The 23,323-nt window shown below is 36.6% G+C and overlaps 1 protein-coding gene across 11 annotated transcripts in view; it reads left to right on the forward strand.

Annotated features, from left to right (window-relative positions):
- Positions 1-23,323, forward strand: part of magi1b (membrane associated guanylate kinase, WW and PDZ domain containing 1b) — a 127,853-nt gene that overhangs the window by 62,588 nt on the left and 41,942 nt on the right. For all 11 annotated transcript variants that reach the window (XM_079596809.1, XM_079596814.1, XM_079596812.1 and 8 more), the window contains 2 exons: positions 19,192-19,311; positions 20,911-21,117. In XM_079596809.1, coding sequence (XP_079452935.1) covers positions 19,192-19,311; positions 20,911-21,117 — 327 coding nt within the window. The remainder of the gene's footprint in view (positions 1-19,191; positions 19,312-20,910; positions 21,118-23,323) is intronic.

Below are 23,323 nucleotides of genomic sequence, written 5' to 3' on the forward strand. Positions count from 1 at the left end.
TTTGCTCACAGCACTTGACATTCTGAATTCGAAAGCATTTTGTGAATTAATTTGCAAGTCAAAAGCGCCCTCAGAAAGTGTTGATCACCGTGAGAGTGGACAAACTAGAGACCAGCATCAGGCCTATCCAGGGGGCACTACTTTGGATGGGCGGATTTAAAAAGAGGTTTGAGGCACAAAAGAAGAAGAATGTCTCTTAAAATACCACTCTATTCATGTGCTGCTTCTGAACAAGAAAGACCAGGACTGAGGTCTTTTTTAGATGTCCTTCAGAATCAAAGGTTGGAATTACTCCAGGAATACTAAAGTATCTTCAACCTAGTGCTCAGTTGTCCCTCCTCCACATGGACTAGCAGAGTCTACACATACTTTCACATACCTAAACACAATCATTAATACCTATTATTTTCTAAATTAAAGGGATGTAAAAATGAATGTTCTGTCATCATTTACTCACCCTCAAACTTTTTTTTATTGTTTATTATTCAGTGGAACACAAAAGATATTTTGAATAATGTTACTGTCTATACAATGAAAGTTAGAGAGGTCCAAAACAACGCTGAATACCACCGACTTTCATTAAAAGATATTTCTAAATATCTTCTATTTTACACAGAAAAAAAGGGTTTTGAATGACATGAGGGTAAGTAAATGAGGACAGAACATTGATTTTTAAGTAAACTATTCCTTTAAAGTCGACATGAAATCAAAATTGACCCTATTTACTTTGTTAGTGCATATTACTAGTCTCGTGGTGAACAATTAATCCGTGCAAGTTAATACAGAGAAAAAATTTGTTTGCCGTGGTAATCTTTAATCAAAATCTGAAAAGTTACTTCCGGTCTGGAATGGCGTTCCTTTTCTGATGACGTCAGTTTGACGGCTTGGGTTGAAAACGATTAACCACTCCCCTCAAACCGTTAGTCTGCTATGAGCAGAGATGGAGAGGAGGAGTGCTAAAGTAAAACCCTGCCCTCTGTTCGATATTCCTTTTCAAATACATCACAACACTGGAGAAAAGTAATTTGCAACTTTCGGTTCACTTGGACTTTTTATCATGTAATCAATACGGAAAAGCTCTAAAGATGGAAGTCTAGATGCACACTAAGGTCTTCACCAATTTTTTACTCGACAACAAAGCAATTCCGCTCTTCTTCAGCGGTTGAAAGTTTGATATTATGTAAAAGGTGAGCTTTAATCCAAATCACAGCTCCACTGAGCTGAGAAGATGATTCACGCTGAGCTCCACCCAGAAATAGAAGCTCACACACAGGCTGCAAGATACACTATGTTTCTGTCATTACCTCTGGCCTATTTCCTCAGGGTTTCATCTGGAGATGCGTGTTTGTCTTTTTGCCACTGTAATCATTCAACTTGAGGGTTAAGAAAGCAAGAGAGGGAGTTTGCGAGACTTTCTTGAGATGTATGGGATTTGTTTGATGGATGAGGGAAGTAATTTCATTGAGTGGCTATTAGTGGTCAAAAGGCCATTCAAAACCAGATTCATTTTAATTTAATTTAATATCAAATTCACACAAACATTTTCAGTTCACTTGAAAAATGGGGAACAAAATGTGGATTTTAGTCCAAGCTGATGAGATTCCACATGCCTGTAAAAGACAACAAAAATATTTAAAGGGATAGTTCACCCCAAAATGACTATTTTTGTCATCATTTACTAACCCTCATGTAGTTCCAAACCTGAATGATTTTATTTCTTCTGTGGGACACAACAGTTCAAGTTCACATGGTCATTTTAAGCTCAAATGAAAGATGGAGAACAATGTGTATTTTAGTTCAAGGAAAGACTGATATAATTTTTATAGGGACAGTTCACCCAAAGAAAAATTCTGTCATCATTTAATCAGCCTCATGTTGTTCCAAACCTTTATGACTGTTCTCTCTGTGGAACATAAAGATATTTAGATAAATGCATCAGGATTTTTGTCCATACAATAAAAGTCAGTCAGGTCCAGTGTTAGTTCCAACTTTTTTCTTTTTTTGTTGTTGAGTGAAACCAAATATTTAGTGGGAAATAATGGGAAATGATGTCAGGCAGGACTTGTTTTTATCCATTAAGCTTTCATAGAATCACAGATTGTTTGCTGTGATATTATTGGTTCATATTATATTTTCTCGCCCACATGGCCATGATTACATCATCAGAAAAGTTGTTTTGGCTGCAAAACATTTTACATTTTGAATGAGCTATAAAAACTTTTTTTTTTTTTTTTATACATCAAACTGGTAAATTGTTCACATTAACACCAGTAAGACCAGTGTAAATACTATCATAGATTTCAAAGCTTTAAGATTAAAGAAAGTCCCCCTGTCATTGATCAATATTTTTGTCTGGGGTTTTTAATTCCCCCCCCCCCCCCCCCTTTTGTGGAGGCTTAATAAAAGGAGGGAATGACTTTGGCCAAAATGTGGTCACACACAAAAGCCCCAGTGGCCTGCCGGAGTTAAACAATAGTATTGTATGCATACACATGGCTGGCCTGACCAGCCTGATTTTGATCTGCTAAATCTCATTCAGCCTCTAATCCCCATCCTAGCCCACCATTTGATTGCCTTAGTCACGTTGTATTTGTGTATGTACTTGTGTGAGCTAGAGAGAGTGTGTCTTGTATGCAGCGGGAGCCATGTGTGTATCTGTCTGCAAGTGTGTGTTGGAGGAGGAGGAGGAAGAGGAGGGGGGATGTAGAGAGAGAGAGAGAGAGAGAGAGAGAGGTGGGCGGGCGGAGGTGGATGAGTGCGAGCCTGAAGACGTTTAGCTCAGATGGTGTTTTCTGTGCGAGCCTCTCACATTGGCTGAGCTTCAACGCTAGGCTGGACGACCGCTTTACAGAGAAGAGATCGCGAGGAAGAGGAGGAGGAGGAGGGACGACAGACTGGGCAGCGCTAGAGATACAAGCACCTGATGTTCACTGGGATTTTTCTGCTCTTTTCTATTGGATTGCGTCTGGTTGTGCAAGATCTTGAGTGGATTTCATCCATTGGAAGTAGCGGCAGCGAGGTTCTCCGCTAAGGTAATTTAGCATATCCCCCCCCCCCCCTAAATATCACCTGGACTCTTCAGCTTCCGGGGTTTGGCAGTGGGGGGGTGGGGAATGAGGGATGGGAAAAGAGTGACAGAAAGCTGGGAGCAGCAGCGCAGCGAACGCAACTGAATATGTGACCGTCTTGAGGGATGTGAGAGGATGTGATTTGTTGAGGATGGTAAAATGGTGCACCAGAGATGCCGCGGTCTGTGTTAGCTGCTGGAGCGCGCGTGTACGTGCCTGTCTGCTTGAGCGAGTGGAGGTTGAATTAAGCTGTGGTCACTTGACGTGTTGGAGGCCATTATGTTTGGAGTTGAGCAGTGTGGCAGGCGTCTCTCTCCCACCCCCCCCCCCCACCCCCCATCCACACCAGCCCCATGTCTGTCTCTCCGCTGCAGCCGCTGTCTTCAGCCGTATCTGTGTCTGAAAGCCTTTCTCATGCTCTTTTTCTCTTGCCTTTTCATGTAAGCTCAGAAACGATGCCCATTTCGAAGGGTTCTCCGTATCTTAGTGGCGTTTATAGGTTAAATAGCTTAATTCTCTGGCTCACAAATGACAGGCTGGTGTTTTATCGCTCTTGTGTAGCTCTAGAATAGATGATTTGAAGATGAAGATTTGAGCCGTGTAAAACTGAAGCCGGGAACAGGCCGTGTGTGGGGTTCCTCTGTAAGCTCGGTTTAGTGTGTTTAGACTCCATCAAATCTACTCAGCTCATCAAAGCATTGATCAATATTTTCAGCAAAGCATTATTTGGCATGTCTTGATACATTGATCAGTCGTTTCGGCACTGACATCGTCGGACTGAGTAGATTTGATTTGATTTGTGTTTTGAAGTGGATCTCCAACTGGGGGTCTTTTAGGGGGATATGCTTTCAGAAAGCAACTCCATTTTGCTAATAGGAATATGTGGGGTGGAAAATGCTAGAATCGGGGATCTGTGTTGTGGATTAACCCTTTGGTGGGACAGATGGTTCTCTCTCCCACTGAGCCGAAAGGGCTGGCTGTCAACATCAACATGGGCGCACATCCCCAAGCCTTTCCCAATCATGAGTCTTCCCTTTCCCAATGTCTCCCGGTTCCAGATCTTCCAAAAACAGGGAACATGAGATGCCAAGTTTCTCCCTCTCACTCTCTTTTTCTCTCTTTTAAACTCTCTACTTTTCCTAGTAAAAATCATTCTGGCTTAAAATTGTTTACTGACACATACTAACAAGAGGTATTTTTGTCTGTTTGTTAAGAGGTTACATGTGTGTATATATATATATATATGTTACATGATGCGCCTTGGTCCAAAAAAAACAAACAAAGAAAACGGGACAGCTGATTACAAGATGAAGAATTATTGGTTTTGTTCAGCTTTTTGAATTAGAGATGAAACTTTTTCATTTATTCATGTATTTATACAAGCAGTTTGGGTTTCCGTATATATATATATATATATACATATATATACTGTATATATAGTTCATAGTTTATTAGCAGTTGCCATGCTTCTTTTCCAGAACATTTGCCTTGACAAGCTGTTTCGAACTCCCGAAACAAACTCCAAAGAGACTCCGTTTGGGCTTGATTTTGTTCGAAATGACATCAAACAAAATCGAACAGTTCGTTTATATACATGGTTGTTTTTTGCACTCTGGTTTGTGTTGTGCCTAAGAATATCCCAATCACTGCAATGCCATGTCTCTTATTGCTTTGATATTCCTGATTGCATTGATAGCTTTAATTATGTCTTGGCTGTGCACATATAATTAACCTGTAAATAGTTTGTGTATGAATAATATGAACCGTTATTAACACTATTGTGCCACTCAGTGTGTTTTGATAAATCTGTAGTGATCTGTCAACACTTTGCGGGCATCAGTCACACAGAAGAGAAGGTAAAGGCCCTCAAACGCCTCTGCTGTGACAGGACTGTCAATATCTTATATCCCTTTGAACTCTACTGAGTACTGACGTCGCCTCCGGCCTGTACATGCCATTTATTGGTGCTTTGCCTTTTGATTAATGCTTCTGACAAAGGAATGCTTTTTTTTTTTTTCAAAAAGTCTTTCCTCTTGTCCATGTCAGTCAGGATAGGCTAAAGATGGTGAAATAACTTAAGGGTGCTTGTCAAAGGTTAAACATTGTCTTTTTTTTTTTTTTTTGCTTGTTTAGTCTAAGAGTAGTTTGTTTTACTATTTTACAGAGAGAATACCACAAGGTATTTGGCGCCCTGCTCATGGTTTCAATCTTAGTGGAAACTGTGGCCTTGAAAAAATGCATCATGTAAACATGCTTTCTGCAATGTGAATCCAAAGCCACACTTCATTCCGGTGTGGGGAAAAACTGGTCTAGTCTTTCAGTTTGAACTGAAAGTTAGGTTACAGTGCTAGATGCTATTAAATTTTTTTTGTTTTATTGGTATTCACTTTATATTACAGTTCCCAAGTTACACATATTACATGTAAATATTGTTAACTGCAATAACAAGGTATGTTGAATTACAAACAGTGGCACATAATAATTTACACATTAAGTACACATTATTCACAAAGTTTACTTATACTTTATTACTCAGAATTGATTGATTTCCTTTCAGAAAGTGGATACAAGTCTCTCTTTGTTCAGAAAGATAGTACCATGGCTTTTGTGTGTGTGTAAAGTGAGTGTACTGTGGTGCAGTGATTTATGTTGTCCTAAAACCAGAGACCCTTCTTTAGAAAACTGTGATGAAATCACTGGAGATACACCAATGATACATGTTTTACCAGGTGTAAATGACAATTTGTCCCAGCTGACCCCAGTCAGATCAGCTGAGACAGATGTTTATACCAGGAGTAATGATATATATATATGCATGTATTGATATATTGATATATGCATGTACTGTATGTAATTATTTTATTCTTTCTTTTTTGGAATCTTTTAAATCAAATGGTTCTTCTCCTTTTTTTAAAAGGCCAATTATTTGATGTCACAGCTGGGAAACATGATTTGCTTATTGTAAATGTTAATCAAAAGTAAGTGGAAAATGGGGAGGGAAATTGTCATTTTAGAGACCATTTAATTGGACAAGAGTAAGGAGTACGAGTAGTAAATATTGTACAAATATCTGTTTTTCTACAGGAGAAAGAATGTTTTAGATTTTATTGTAATTCTTAAATCTGTATGCTTAAGGACCAACTTTTATCAGTACGCTAGTACTGTATATGATGTACAGTGTTTGATATGGTCTCAAAGCCAACATGCACTGGCAAGTTTGAAGTTTTGCCACTTATTTGATTTTTCATTCATGTCATTGCCTTTTTCATTTATAGATTATAGAGCGAAGCACATGCAGGAAAAAAAAGAGAGATGACAAAAGTGCAAAAAGAAGGAAGAATGAGAAGGACAGAGAGAGAGAGACAGCAGCCTGTATTACTCACTGGGTCAGGCTCATGAAAAATTTAATCAAGCCATGCAGATAACAGCTTCAGCTCAGAACAAATACATCCCAGTGTACAAGAGCATTTTTCAATTAGTTTTTATGTATTTAACTGGGAGGGCATCAGAAAAGGCATGAAATTGCTTCTGTGAGAAGAGCGCTGAAGATTTAGCATCTCAAACGAAGCCAGTTTTTGTTGTAGAAATATTGTAATCATGCTTTTATTTCAAGCCAAAAACCACAAGGCCCTTTAATAACTTTGGAAATGCGCAAACATCCGAATGCTGGTGTAGTGAGAGTCTTGACTATTATTAGAATGATGATAATGAGTCGTTTCCAAATGCTTTAACAACAGCCTACGCTACACCGCTAACTGAATCACGGCGGTGAGGCTCAGAGTCACTTAAAGTGTTGCGTCTGATTGATTGCCTCTCCAGTTACTGCAGTATTGCTCTCCAGGAATGCAATACGTCCCCTTAAACGCCTCGGTCCGCTTTATAACTGGACAGTATGTTGCTATGTCCGATTTCACAATGCCAGGTAACATTTGTGTTGTTGTGGCTGTTAGAGGTGAAGCTGACCTAGTAAGATGACAAAGAAGCTATGAAACTTCTTTGTGTCTATAAGGGGAAGTAACTTTTGTGGGTAAATAGGGCACCTTGTTATTTAATAAAATAGAATTTACATTTAATCTTTACTGTATATGAATTATTATGCGTTTAGGTTTCTTTTTATTGGTGTGGGATTGTTTTTTGTCGGCCATTAGAACAAATGCAAGAGACAGTTAAGAAGTATTTAATGCACCAAGGCTCCTGATGTGGTGCTGGTTTTCATGTGAGGCACACCTTTCCTTGACCTTTAAGGATTTGAATATGGATACATGCTAATTGTATTACTTATTATGCACAAGAGTCATCAGACACTGCTGAATCATACAGGCTTACTATTTTTGTCCACTTTGCAACTGTGATTTTTCTTCATTGAGAGATTAGTATGCGCATACACACATGCAGAGCATTAAGTTGGCTCAGGGACCAGCATCGTGAAGTCAAAGCCTTGTTACACTTATGTGAAACTAAAGCCAACATCCGGGTTTAAAGCTGCCTGCTTTTTGTGTGTGTGTGCATTGTGCCATTGTGTCTCTGCCAGTGCCATTTGCCAATGTTTTACACTGAAGCGTTACTATTTATTTTGCTCGTACTCAGGTTTAGAGTTTTGAACAAACTTCTAACAGGGTTTTTGAAGTTTTAAAACCATGATTAGCGTTTTGTTCATTCTAATCAGTAAATGGGGAAAGATATTCTTATAGTAGAGGACATTTAATTAGACTATTGTTTATACAACTGTGAGAGCAAAATATCCAATATATCCGTCAACATTTGGATCTGTTTTTCCATGAAATCTTGCAGCTTGTTGAAGAGAGCTGTTCTCTTTTCTAAGCAATTGGATCTCTCCCTGCTGGACAAAAAACAAGCATGAATCCCATAGACCAGTTGGACAAGATTACTTAAATTAATACATTTCAATTAATACTGTAAGTAATGTTATAACTCAAATATAATATAACTCAATGTTAAAATGTTAAAAACACAAGAATCAGGATGTAACTGAAATCATATCCCCCGCCCTATAGTTATTATTGTTTATATTGAACATTGTTATTGTTATATTGAACATTGTATCTATTGTTTTTATTGGCCAACGTACAGTTCTTGAAATTTCTGGAGCCAAAAAATGTATTGGGCTTAATACCAGAATATAGCTACAAGTAACGGAAATTTCTTAGCCTATGGAGGGCCTTCGAATATTGTGTTGGACAATTAGGGCCTTCGAGTCGAAAAGGTTGAGAAAATCTGCCATAGACTAACATTATTAAAAAAGTGTGTCACTACAGGCCAATAAGAAACCAACTAGCAACCACAGAGAACACCCTCTAATCTCATAACAATTTATTAAAAACCTTTCAGGACACCTAGCAACATTGATGCGGTGACTTTTGCAGGAGCAAAAAGTTTTTCCCCAAAAAATAATTTATAGTTTTTTCAAAGGGAAACCTGTTTAACTATTTGTTTTGTGACAACAAAGCTCAGGGAATCTTTCCTATGTGGGTCAGTGAAGCTGGATGCTTAAAGGGGTCCTATTATGCCCTTTTACAAAGTCTTGATTTTGTTTTTTGGGTGTACTATATTATATTTACTGCTTGATTGTTCAAAAAACATTTTACATTACCTCCCCAGTCTGGCGCGAACATGCCGATTTTGATGAAGCCCCTCCTTCCAAATACGAAATGTGCTGTAATTGGTTAGATGGCCCCAGTGTGTTGCGATCAGCAGCGATTAGCATGCATTCGGGAAATGTCCTGTCCTCCATAACTGCGAGATCTTCTCTAGCGTAAATATTGAGGATGGCGTCAATTTCAAACCAATTTGAGCAAGATTCAGACCCTGACAATGTTAACGAACAAGAGGACTGTGCAGAACGGATTTCATGCTCAGACTTTGCAAGCACGGATTTCGCAGGACTGCTCAGAGTGGTGTTTTTTGTTGTTGTAGTTTTCTTATACATTATAGTTATGTTTTTTAGCCACCATTTAATCATAATATTTGTCTGAAAACTAAGGTGATACAAACAGTAATCGATCACAAAACCATGGTTAATTTTCTTAAGAAGCGGTGAACCGTCTTACAAAAGCAACAGAAAACAAACTGTTCTCCATAAACGTTGGGGTTATAATGTTCAGGAACAGTGTTTAGAATAAGTTAAGAATAAGTCTCTCTTTGACACTGTGACAACATTCTAATTCAGCTCAACCTGGCCTCGTCCCCTTTTTTGCTATTCCGTGGGTGGGGGTTATTTAAATGAGTACCATTGTGACTTCATAAGATCTGGAAAAATCATGTTGTAGTTCAAACGAGCCATTCGTTGTAGTTCTTGGAAAGTGGATTCTGTTAAATAAAATATCTCCCTTTGGAGTGGACTTTGAGCTTTAAAAACTTGCAGATCTTTATAATGCTCAAACAGCAACATTACACACTAACTAAAGTTGAAAAAGTGGAAAAGCATAATAGGACCCCTTTAAGGGCCGCGACGCACCAAGCTGACGGTCGGCCGTCGAGCAACGTCGGGCTATAGTTGAATGTCTGTTGGTTTATTTTCTGCTTTGTGTTCCCCTGTCTTCCACACCTTGGCTCTAGTCTAGCTTACGTTGGAGGCAGTTTGCCCGATTCAACATGTTGAATATGTATCGGGGACGGTTGAATCAGAATGCTCTGATTGGCTGTTGAGTTAAGCACAGAAATCAAGACGGCACAGATAGAAGGCTGTTCTAATTTTATGTTGAATGATAATTTTGTTTTATTTGAATGACGAAAATAGACTGTTGATACCTGCCTATATAGACGGATATTTCCTTACACACTGACACAGAACGCACATGCTAGTTGGCAGTCAGCTGTAGTCTTTTGCTGTGTGTTTAAAGCACAGCTTTTTGGCCGAGACGCAGCCAAAGCAAGGGGACAACACAGTCAGCTTTCGTCGCCATTAGTTATTTGATGTTGACTTGGTGTGTCACGGCCTTAAGAGATGTTAAAAGGAAGTTGAAGCTTGGGTGAGCAGAACTCTTAAGGTTCTTTTCTTGTGGCGTTGTTTTTAGGTTACCCAAAAGTGAAAATTTTGTCATCATTCACTCATCCTCATGTCGTTCCAAACCAGTATGAACTCCTTTCTCTCCAGGCAGTGAAGTTCGAATGTAGGTCATATCAGAAACCTGAACTTCAGGAACACCTCGCTGGGTGCTGCAGTGCTCCTGCAACCTCAGCCGCGAAAATAAACTGATTTATCAGACACGGCTATTTTTAGAGCCTGTTTGTGTGCTGGATGTGCACATGGCATTGCTGTTTTTCTGATGTATTTTAGAATGTGTGATGTTAAATATGTCTGCCTTTGGTGTTTTCAAGTTCCTTGCTGGCTTCGCACTTCACAGCGCAGCTATTTTTTACCCACAGAATGTATTTATGTCATATGCAAAGATGTGTAGAGAAATCAGGCTCCATTTTGTGGAAAATAAGACACAGAGCTGGCATGGAAACAGCTGAATTGTAATATTACCCTTTTCAGCAATGTAGCACACCGTGGAATGAATTGTATACTTTTTTTTATTTACTTTTTGGGGCATAGACATCTTGAAACTTTGTCATTTGAGACACTTGAGGAGAAATGCCTTAAAATAGGGACCAGTCTTTCATTAAGAATGAATGAGCCTCTATTTTTGCTGCCAAATCACTGCACTCATTTCTATTCCGTTCACAGCTCTCAGAATCTGTCCTTGTCCTTAACTACATCCTCACTTAAAGGATTAAATCACCCCCAAAATTAAAATCCTGTCATGATTTACCCGCCCTCATGTCGTTCCAAATCCGTATGACTTTGGTTCTTCCATGGAATACATAAGATGTAATTTTAAAGAATGTGCTTGTTCAAAACAAAGCAAAGGCTTTGATGCAAAAGCACCATAAACGTATTATAAAATGAGTCTAGAATTATAATCCAAGTCTTCTGAAGTCATTCGACAGACTGAACAAGATTTTCAATTAATCATTTTGGTGCGTTCAATGAATCAATGGAACGTTGGATCTGGTTCACAAAACTGGTCTTATTTTGTTCACGAATACTGAACCTGTTCAACTCACTTCAGTTCGTCACACAAAACTATGGCTTCAGAACACTTGGAATAAAGTGCATGGGAACCACTTTTTATGATACTTTAATTATACCTATGTGTCCTTTTTGAAGCTTGAATGATTCAATCCCCGTCCAATGTAACTAGAATTGCATGAAGCGGTTTATTGGTACCATATGGATTATCTGGCCATTTTAGAGATTATTTTTGTTTTGTTTATCACTTAATGCAAGTTATATATCAGTCGGTATTGTATAGTTAATTTGTTTCCTTTATTTTTGCATTTATATTACCTTTTGTCATCATCTAATGCTCTCTAAATAATTTAACTAAAATTATAAATATAATCTTTAGCAAAAGTCTAAATTGATATCTATTTGTCATAATGTACTTTAGAAAGTTGTAGCATTTAAAACGATTGATTTATTTTATTTAGACAAAATAGTATAGAATTTTAATATAGAGTTTTAATGGTTGTTCGACAAATAATTATAATTTTATTGTATCACTCAGAATTTTAATATGGGTACATCCCCAATTGTAATTGCAAAGCAATATTTTTGTGTCTTCCACAAAAGGGGATAAATAGTTTAGGTATTTAAGAATAATTTTAGACCCACTGTTTTGAATCCCCATGCAGACAAAAAGGAAGCTGTATATTTACCCAAATGTCCTTCTGTAGAGAGGACAGACTGATGTTAGCTCAAAGTGAGGAAGAAATGTCATTGAGCATGACAGACCGATCCAGAATCAGTCATAAGCAGAGTCAACAGCCCAGCCAGGTTTAAGCTACATGGAGTCTAAAGGGGATTACTGTCTGACAGACAGATCCAAAATCAGACTGCATGTCAACATCTCAGCCAGACCTGCCAGACCATGACTACACCTAACACAAGAAGAGACTGCCTTTCTTTCACTGAAAACCACAGGAAAAGAGATGCAGTTCATTTCATCTTTATTGTATATTTTTTTGCTCACATCCACTTATAATGTTAGCCAAACATTTAGCACCAAAACGGTCTAAATTTTACTTTACCTGCCCATTTTAAACACTCTCTGTGACCTTTAGAAATAAAACAGGCTGTTTTTATACAAGACATCTAAATGTAAATTACCTTTGTTATGATTGGCTAACTTCTTTGCATATGAAGACTACTGGTGTTGTTCACACTGCATTCATCGGGACATGCCACGTTGTTGAATACTGAATAGCCGTTGATGTGTAAATGTGGGCGGTAATATGTTAATGCTCTCATGGTTGTTTAAAACTGTGACAGTTACAGAATGACCCATTTTTGCAACTTAGTTTCTTTGGGTTTTGAATGCGTTAGTCTATCGAGGTCTTTTTTGTATTAAAAGTGCATGCAGGGAAAAATCCTGTTTTCCATGAAATGACCCCTTTGAGGATGCCTTACCATCACCTATATAAGAAAAGGAGCGTTAACATTTCCCCGTTGAAATGCATTCGCAATAACAAAATGTAAAGTTTCAGTAGAGAATCAAGTGCAGATTTGAGTTAGGAGTTAGGTGCAGATTTGTTATTTGAGTGTGTGTCTGACTCTGCATGTATTGCATGTATGCACGTGTTGCATGTTCCCAGGCTGCATTGTGGGAACTCCTGATGCTGATTCATTGTGAGGCACCACTGTTCTTTTCCGGAGAGAGAATGTGTCCAGCCGCACATACATAGACATACTGCTTGGAAATACAGGGGCCAGCCAATTTACTGTAGTAGCAGCTACAGCTTGTGATGCAGCTGTGTGTGTGTGTGTGTGTTTGTGTGTCAGTGAGGGGGTTATCATTTAGCTGAGGGTTGTAAACCCCCATTAGGTAATTGTTTCTCTTTTGGGCCCTGGATCATGCAATTTGGCGACAATAACCCCTTCTGTTCACAGTCACTGACCCACAACTGATGAGTGTGTGTAGGCCGGGATCGAACAGCTGCAGATTGTGATGTGTGTTGTCAGAGCTCCTCACCTTTGGTTCATTTAGCACTTGGGCACCCAGTGAGCTTTCAGTTGTCTAGCATAAGTACATTAACTGCGGCATCAAGGTGTGTTCTTTGTTTGAAAAAAAAAAAAAAAAGTCTGTAAAGAGAAGTGAACTGTACTCTATGCTGTAATTTACTCTTGCTAAACACAGTGTGCTTATATCACATGTACAGTACACCCAGGGATATTTAAGGCCATTCACAGATGAATTCAAGGTTTCCACAGTCATGAAAAATCTGGAAATATCAAGGAATTTTACATTGTGTGCAAGTCATGCATAATAAAAAATAATAACATGTAATAAAATTGTGGAAATTTCTGTAGTAAACATGCAGTACCATGCAAAAGTTGTGGGGTCAGTCAGATATATTAAAATAAATGTATACCTTTATTTAGCAGCGATGCATTGAATTGATGAAAAGTGATAGTGAGGACATAATGTTATAAAATATTTATATTTCCTGAAAAAAATGCACCATGTTAAAACACACACACACAAAAAAAGTTGAGCAGCCCAACTGTTTTCAACATTGATAAGATATTTCTTGAGCACCAAATCAGCATTTTGGAATGATGCTGAAAATTCAGCTTTATACCATCACAGGAATATATTAAACTAGAAGACAGCTGTTTTAAATTGTAATAATATTTCACAATATTACTGTTTTTATTGTCATTTTGATCAAAATTCAGCTTTAAGAGACTTTTAAAAAACATTAAAAAAAAATCTTACTGACCCCAAACTTTTGAACATAAGTGTTCATTTTTGTAGTTTTGTTTTTGTAATATAATACATAGTGTTTTGTATTATGTAATATAGACAACATTGTTTGATTTCTAAGACTGTTTTTTTTTTTTTTGTATATTTAATTTTTCAATAAATTTGTCAATTTTATTCAATTACTGGAAAAGTCATGAAACTGAGGTACCGAACAGGATGCCGAATTGATGCTATTAAAATTCCACAGAAAAAGCCACATGTGGTGAATTTCAGTCAATATTAGGGAAGTCAGAGTTTTTATTCATTGGCTGGTGTTAGAAATATGGAACTCAGATTTTGCAGAACATTAAGTGCATGTTGTTTCAATCATTACGGCATGCAGGGAGATGTACACATTTAAAGGGACAGTTCACCCAAAACATAAAAGAGGACACATGTTGTAATGTTCCCCTGAAGAGGAAGTCATACATGTTTGGTACGACATGAGACAGAGTAAATGATGACAGTTAGGGATCATGATTTTGCATGGCTGATTCCGATACTGGTTGCAGATTTTTATTTCAAAATGTATTTGTTGTTTATTTGCACTTATCATTTTCAACATCTTCAAAATAAATATTTTGATCGCTGACAGCTTCTTTACCAGATCCACCATCGAGTGACAGTGACACTAATACTTGCGCACAGGACTTGCTCTGCAGTAAATCACTGAGGCATTTCAAGTTTTGCTGATGATTCTTCCTATTCTTTAGTTTTCTGCCTGTGGTAACTATCAGTGAGACGTCACTTCAGGTGAATTGCACTTATCCAGTCATCAAAGATTAAATTATTGTTGTGCAGAAAAAATATACTTTTATACATTCTTTTATAATTGTATTAGTTTTTTCTTGTTATATTGTATATAATGAATCGATTGAGGAATACTTAGATGGTTGATGTCTAACTTTAAAAAAATGAACGAGGAGGAGGGTAGTGAAAGACGTCCCGTCACTAAAGACATAAGATATGCGTTTAAGGGTTAAACCAAGTAACTTAACAGCATCAAACATGAAAAAGTTGTCAGTGTTGCTTTCAATCAGAAGTACAACTTCGATTTCTACAATGAATCAACTCTCCAGTGTGTGTTTTTTTCTCACGTCTGACCTCAACGGACTGAACACAAGAAATGAACCGAAGAAGATTACTTCCTATTACAACCTATTACTTAATCGCCATCAACCAATGGTTGTTTCTGGAAAGTTCGCTTTGGTTCAAACTTAGTTTTGGCCTGATTTTGATCAAAATGACATCACACCAGTATAGGTCCTTAAGCAAACAAAAGGCATCAGTGACACAATGTTAATACATGACAAAAAAACGGCAATACTAAGTCTAAAAGGTATCGTATCACTGCCAATCACATGCTGTTAACCCATAAACCCATTTCATTTATTTAAACATCCTCCAAACTTTAGATAACAGAGTGTCTTTATAGTCAGAAGCCTGGGATATCAAGTATATCCCACATCCAACTTTGTTTGGAACTCAGCATGTTCAAGCATTGTGCGTGAAACGGTACGCCGCTTTTCAAGTGCAATAAGCTGATTGGCCGGTCGGTTTACCTGGATAATCTATCGCATGGCTTCATACAGGTGCATTGCCTTGACATGGCATGCTCATTTTTGTGGCTCAATCTTCACTGTGGCCACAGTGAAGCTACACTATGTATGATATGAAATTGTTTGATCGCCTCAGAAATCAGAGATGAGGCTCTCAGGGATTGAATCATTCAAGGGTTGTCCCTAGCAACAAGAAAATATATCATCATGTGACAGCCATGCTATTTATATATTTGTGGATATATTTTTTTCCCCTGCTTGCAGTAGTGACATTGGTTTATGTTTGTGGATGTTGTGTATATACAGTGCTGTGATTCCTATTTATTCTTCTGAGGAGCAGGGTGTATCATTGCATGCTTCAAATAGTGAAGTGAAGGTTAACATGAATATTATATCATCTATCATCAATACTGTGATTGAGTCATTGCATAAAGGTGATGTGTGATGCTCTAAGCATTTAGCTATAAGTAATCCATTGGTTAGTGGATCTGGCTCAGCCAATAGCATGTAGGATCATCTGTTTGTCATACAAGGGATGGAGGGACTATATTGTATTGTCAATGGCCCAAGATAGTTTGAAGTTTCAACGACTTTTTAGATCAGTGTTAGCATTAATATAAATATACACTACCGTTCAAAAGCTTGGGGTTGGTAAGATTTTGTAATGTTTATTTTTTATTTTTTAAAGTCTCTTATGCTGACCAAGGCTGTATTTATGTCTAAAATACAGTACAACGTTAATATTGTGAAATATTATTACAATTTAAAACAATTGTTTTCTATTTTAATATATTTTGAAATGTAATTTATTCTTGTGATGGCAAAGCTGCATTTTTAGCATCATTACTCCAGTCCTCAGTGTCAGATGATCCTTCAGAAATCATTCTAATATTCTGATTTGCTGCTCAAGAAATATTGTTATCAATGTTGAAAACAGTTCTGCTGTTTAACATTTTTATAAAAACCGTGATATCTTTTTTTTTTAGGACTCTTTGAATAGGAAGTTCAAAAGAACATAATTTATGTGAGATTTTTGTATCATTATACATGTCTTTACTGTCATTTTTGATCAATTTAATGAATCCTTGCTGAATAAAAGTATTAATTTCTTTTTAAAAAGACGTACTAATCCAAACTTTTGAATGGAAGTGTACGTTAATGACATTCTGTGACTGCTGGAGAAATGAAAACGACAAATATGCTCAAATGTTTTCTGTTTTTGAAGAACTAAGAATTACTGTATCTCAGAATTTCTGTGATCCTGTAAAGGTTAACAAACATACATTTGATTATTGATTGCATCTAAATGAAATAGCTAAAAAGACCTGATTTCTTTTTAAAGTGACACACAGGCTTTGAACGGCATCCATTTCCGGGCTTGTGTTTTACTCTATACTCACTGCAGACACAGCCTGTAAACCAAAGAGAATATTACATAGCAAGGTTGTTAAGAAAACGGAGTTATCATCACATCTTTGATTTATCACCAGTGTCACTAAGATGGCTGCCTAAGAGCATCTCCCATCGCGGGGTGCTATTTATATCAGCTATTCATCAGCTCCATCAAGTGATGGGGAGATACAGCACACAGCAGGACGAACGTGTGAGACACGTGTTGACTGTCAGGCCACCGTCTTAACCTTCAGCATCACAAATAGCTGCCAGTGTCCAAGTGCAAACAAATACAGTTGTGATGATAAAGATGTGCTTTATGACAGCAGAGATATTGATTACAGGTTCAATGCAAAGGGCAAATGCACTTCACATCTGTAAAAGCGTTTTGTGTGTGTGTGTGTGTGTGTGTGGATGATATTATGATTGATCATGATGTCTAATAAACATGCTCTAGGGTTATCAGAGTCCAATCAAATAGAATGTGTGGAGAAAAAAGAAAAGGAGGAAATATGTGATGCAAGGCCCTGTTTACACTTGGTATTTGGTTCAGTAACATGACGCTCTCTTTGTTTTCTACTTGCAACAATGTTAAAGCTGAGGGAAGGAGGCGGGAACTTGCAAACGTTTAAGATACATTTTAATTATAAAATACAAAATTAAAGAAAAGCAGCAGCCCCTCACGGATTTATCCCTCCGGATCTCCTCCGTGAGACTTGAGGCTGACGCTCATTAGCATTCGCTTCGTTCCCACGGCTCTCGGCCCCACCCTGATTGCCACAGCACTATTTATGAATTTATTTTAAAATATATTAAAAACACCAATATAGGTGAAACTCAAAAAATTAGAATATCGTGCAAAAGTTAATTTATTTTAGTAATTCAGCTTAAAAGGTAGACTCATTACATATAGACTCATTACATGCAAAGTGAGATATTTTAAGCCTTTATTTGTTATCATTTTGATGATGATTATGGCTTACAGATTTATGAAAACCCAAAATTCAAAATTAGAATATTGTGAAAAGGTTTTCATAGCCGTAAGCCATAATCATCAAAATTATAACAAATAAAGGCTTGAAATATCTCACTTTGCACGTAATGAGTCTATATAATATATTAGTTTCACCTTTTAAGTTAATGATAAATAAATGATCTTTTGAACCATATTCACATTTTTCGAGTTTCACCTGTATATAATATAATATACATACCATACAGTCACTTGAACATACCTCTTCTATAATGAGCATGTTTTTAATTTCTGTATTAATAATTAATAATAAAATCAGAAATGTTAGGATGATGCAATTGTCCTGTTATTATGAAAAAAAGCCTCATTAAAATAATTATTTATTATTATTTCATACAATAAAAGTACAAAACCTTTTGAAAAAAAAATTAACAGGCAAAATATAGAGTCTCTTAAAATACCAGATAGTCTGTCCTTTTTATGACAAGTACAGTTTTGTATTATTGTTTTAGGTTAGTTCAGGTTGTAAAATGTCATGTGGTGCAACTCCCTCAAAACTCGATGATATTTATGAATTAATAAAAATTGTTTTAAAAACTTTGTTGAAAATATATATTTTTAAGATCTCACACGTTCAAGCGCAAGGAAAATATGTGATTAGTACTTCTTACTTGATGGTTAAACCACATTTTTTTATAGTCATTATATTGAAACTTTTCTTGAAATTCATAAAATGTTTTTAAATAACATGAAACCAACACGAATACAGCAAGATTACATTTAGAAGATCTTGCTTTGAGGTTGTTTTTAATTGATGTTTTTTTATGAACATTTCCATTCATAATTGATCCATTAAAATCTGCCTGATTTAAAACTCTTGTTTAAGTGCATGGTTGATTGATAGATCAGTAGCTGGTCTTTTACCATTCTCTGGGATGCATTTGGACCCCATTTACACCTATATTTATTACTGACCACTTGTGATTGCATTCCCCGAGACTGATTTTAATATAAACGGGGTCTAAGGGAATGTGATAGAGGAGGCAGAGCGGCCGTATGGACTCTTTGATCCCTAAAGCTACTTTAATCTTATATGTAGTTAGAGCAATACAGTGGGGGTTGGGCCACACTTTTCTCTCCTACAACCAATTATCATCAAGGTGTTACAACATCTTCACTTTTAGCTGTGCAAAGCTCTCTCACGCTGAATTCACACCCAGCGATTGGCTTCCAGGAACCTGTAGCCTGTAGCATGTGGTTGTTGTTGTTGTTGGCCCTGATGTAGGTGGTAATCATAGACATGGTGGTATATGTGGTTTTGGGCATAAATTAGCAGTTTCATGTTGTCGGTATCTTATGTGTTATCTTTCCTTTTTTGCTTGTCACAGGTACAACCCGCAGTCCTCGTGACGGAGAGGTGCCAGGAATAGATTATAATTTTTTGTCAGTGGAGGACTTTCTAAAGCTTGAACAGAGTGGGACACTGTTGGAGATTGGATCTTATGAAGGTAAATGGCGATCCATAGTGTTTTAACACATGCTTTTTGCTTGGCCTTTATATACAATGTTGTTATTATTATTATTATTTTATTTTATTTTATAAATGTCATACTTAAAATAAAACTATATAGACTTAAAGTTCTGTTTAGTGTTCCTATGATCATAGACAATCTGGAATTAACATGGAATTTAAAATGTGTGTTTGTTTATTAGAGCACAGAAATGTAATTGACATTATCTTTAATATCTAATCATAGACGTCATTAAATCAAAGAAACATATTGTTAATATGAATTGTTCTACTTTTGCATTGCAAAAATATTTTATACGTTAGAAATCGCTTTTCATGAGTGGAATCTCTATTTTACTTCTTTCTCTTTTTATAAAAATCCTTACCCAATAAAAGCAAATGATTGGAAAGATTATGGAATGCCATTGAAAGTGTTGGAAACCTTCGATCAGCAATGCATTATGGGATGCAAATTCTTATTGAGTCCTTCCCATGAAGACAAACATCAAACTGATTTTCTCATATAAAAACAGAGTAGGAAATTATAATAACTTTATAATAACAATTAAAACATTTTATTTATTGCATAACTTTTTGGATTTGGTTTTGTAAGTCATACAAATTATTTAAATGTTTAGTTATGTTAAACAAAGGCAGTGCTCATAGATCAAGGTCAACTCTTGTGGGATTGTAAAAAAACTGCCCTTTTTACAGTCACATGATCAAATTTACTTATTTGATTAGTGACCTATGAATAGTGCCGAATCTAAATAGTTCTTATTTATTTTACATCATAACATTTAGTTTTACATTTTTTTTATTCTATTAATTTTAATAGAAAATTATTCTAATCTGAATTTTTCAGATTATTGTCACAAACGTATTTATTTGATTAGTCACTTAGAAATAGTGCAGAACCTTAATCCTGATTTATTTTACACCATAAATTAATATTTTATTTTATTTAGTTGTTGTTACTAATCAGTTTTATACTTTATGTATGTGTGTGTGTGTGTGTGTGTGTGTGTGTGTGTGTGTGTGTGTGTGTGTGTGTGTGTGTGCATATATATACATAACAAAATACATTCTTGTTAATAGTTTAAAAACTTTAACTATAATATTTTTAATATTATTAATTTTTAATCCCAGATTTTCAGATATAGGCCTACGTAACATATAAGCTATGTTATGTACTGTATGTAAGTAACAAAATACATTCTCGTTAATAGTTAACATCTTTTTTTCTAATCTATGCAGCTGTTGTTTTTAATCAAAATGAATCTCTTAATTAATATTAAGGTTGATCACTCGTCCTGAAATGGCTGAATTCTAAATTTATCACTCTCATTTAATGATGTGGAGTGCTTTTGTTCAGACAGACAGCTCTATCCATTGTGCACGCTCATTACCCTTAAACAATACTGCCTGATTGTCCAGACACACTGATACCATTATCTCCCATTAAAGTTGCATCAACTTCATGAAGACAAGCAGTCATTTTCATAATAGAGCATTTGCAAAAAACCCACATCATCATGTCTTGCATTTCCTTTAACCCTCCTGTTCTGAATGCTGGTAATATCCTCTTGTTGCCTAGGTAACTATTATGGAACACCCAAGCCGCCCAGCCAGCCCCCTAGTGGGAAAGTGATTACTGGCGATGCTCTGCAAGACAGCCTTCCTGGTTCCCAGCAGTCAACCCCACGACGCACCAAGTCTTACAATGAGATGCAAAATGCTGGAATAGTGCCTACAGAGACTGAGGATGATGATGACGTTCCTGAAATGAACAGTAGCTTCACAGGTCAGCAGTGAGCCGATGTGTTTGTGTTTCCGTCTGGCACATGGGAGAAGGGAAGAGTGATGCCTCTTTGTTGCTTTCCTCTTCCTTCGCCATCACGATTCAGGGAGGAAGGGGGAAAGAGCGCCATCTGGCTGTGGCAGAAATGTGGCAGGGTTTGTGTTAGAAAGCACCAAGATGGACTCTCCCTGTCTTTATTTATTGATCCGACTGTTATGCGCTGCCAACTTTCGCACTCTGTATCAGAGTATTGAATGGGTTGCATTTTGTGTTGTTCTTAGAAGCCATCTGTCTATGAAATGGATTGCTGCATGCTATAGCTGCGGCTAGTCGATGAGAGGTATTGATATTCTTGTGATCTGATCACAAGTGGGCAGCACTTAGTACAGGTTTCAACGCTTTTGTGGTACGATTCGATTGCTGTAAACATATTTGGTGATAGTCGAAAATGCGAATGTCCACATTGCATTGTATTATAAATGCAGATCTATCCTGTTGTGTACTGGATAACAGTGAGCACTGCCTATTCATCAGTCAACAGTTATGTTAAAACAAGGGGTTTTTTGTTTCAAGGGTTTGAAACTACTTCAAATACATTTTACCACCCAAGTTGGAGGTTCACACATCTAAAGTTCAGTTAATACAGCTGCACAACTACAGTAATATTGTGCATTCCTTTCTAAATGTCATGTTTGCTGTAAGATTGGACTATATGTGGAAGCAGCGCTTTTGTGCCAACATATTTTTTTTGTGCTTTATTAACATGCAGTAAGATTCATTTTAAAAGTTTGGGTTCGGTAATGTTTTTTTTTAAAGTCTCTCATGCTCACTGTCACTGCATTTGTTTGATCAAAAATACATAAAAATCAGTAGTAGATCAGATACATTTTATTGCAATTAAATTAACTGTTTTCTATTGTAATATATATTTAAAATGTAATTTATTCATGTGATGGTAAAGCTGAATCTTCAGCATCATTACTCCAGTCTTCAGTGTCACATGATCCTTTACAAATAATTCTAATATGCTGTAAAAAAAAAGAAAAAGATAAAAAAATGTGCTGCCTTAATTTTTTTAAGTACAATCAACTTGGATGTTTGTCATTTCAACCTAAATTACATTAAACTGATTTAAAAAAATTAGTTGAATCTTGTACAACATAAAAAAATTGAAAATTGCTTATTTTATTTATAACTTATTTTAATGAGTTAAAGCAATGTAAAAATATATGTTGTCATAACTTATTGATCGTATACATTTTTTGCAGTGTATGCTGATTTGGTGCTCAAGAAACATTTCTGATTATTTGTTGAAAACAGCTGTGCTGATTAATATTTTTGTGGAATCCATAATCCATTTCTTTCAGGATTCTACAGGATTCTTTTAGGATTAAACACGTTTATTTTAATTCAATAAATGTCTTTACTGCCATTCAATTATAAATTATATAAATACATTTATTCATTTATTAGCAAATAATAAAAAATCTTACTGACCCCAAACTTTTTGAGAGATTGTGTAGCATAATCGCAGCACAAAGTTGCATTTGAGACACAACCAGGTGTAAACAGCAGACGGTCTGGTCTGACGACTTGTGATCGAATCACCCTAGATGAATGTAAAAACTAAAACCCATTACATTTCTGCTCCTGATCCCACAAGCTGGTTTGTGTAAGCATTATGACATTTTTCCAATCCATACTCCAGGCTGTAATCACATATTTTACTTCAAGGGAATTATAATATTTTATATTGCATGTTTTGTTCAATATCCAAGTTAATTCTAGGGCCCTTCATTTAAAATAGGCAATAAGCTGTCCTATTCATACAGGTTCACGCCTTTTAAATTTGGAAGAGTGGTTTAATTTAAAGCAGCTATTTGAGTCAGGCGGGCCGTGCAATTTAGCTGAGAGTCGTTTTGTTTAGATTCTTTACCTCTCCAAGAAGGTTAAGTGTTTAATTGTTTACACTCTTACTGATTTGAGGGGATGTTTGTGATTTCATTTTTTGGGTGTGGGTGGGAAAGTGTCAGACAACCATGTGTCGGTATGTGTATTTGTGTATAGTATAGTGTGAATAGTGTTTGATCACTGCAGAGTTTGCAGGAAGTGAGAGGGAGGGGGCCTGGTGCCACTCTCCAAAAGCATTAGCATCAGCAAAAGTACATTGCCACATTTATTTGGGATGCATTTCTCATCCAGAGCCTCA

The sequence above is a fragment of the Phoxinus phoxinus genome (genome assembly GCF_949152265.1).
Source record: "Phoxinus phoxinus genome assembly, chromosome: 22".
NCBI classification, from domain to species: Eukaryota; Metazoa; Chordata; class Actinopteri; order Cypriniformes; family Leuciscidae; genus Phoxinus; species Phoxinus phoxinus.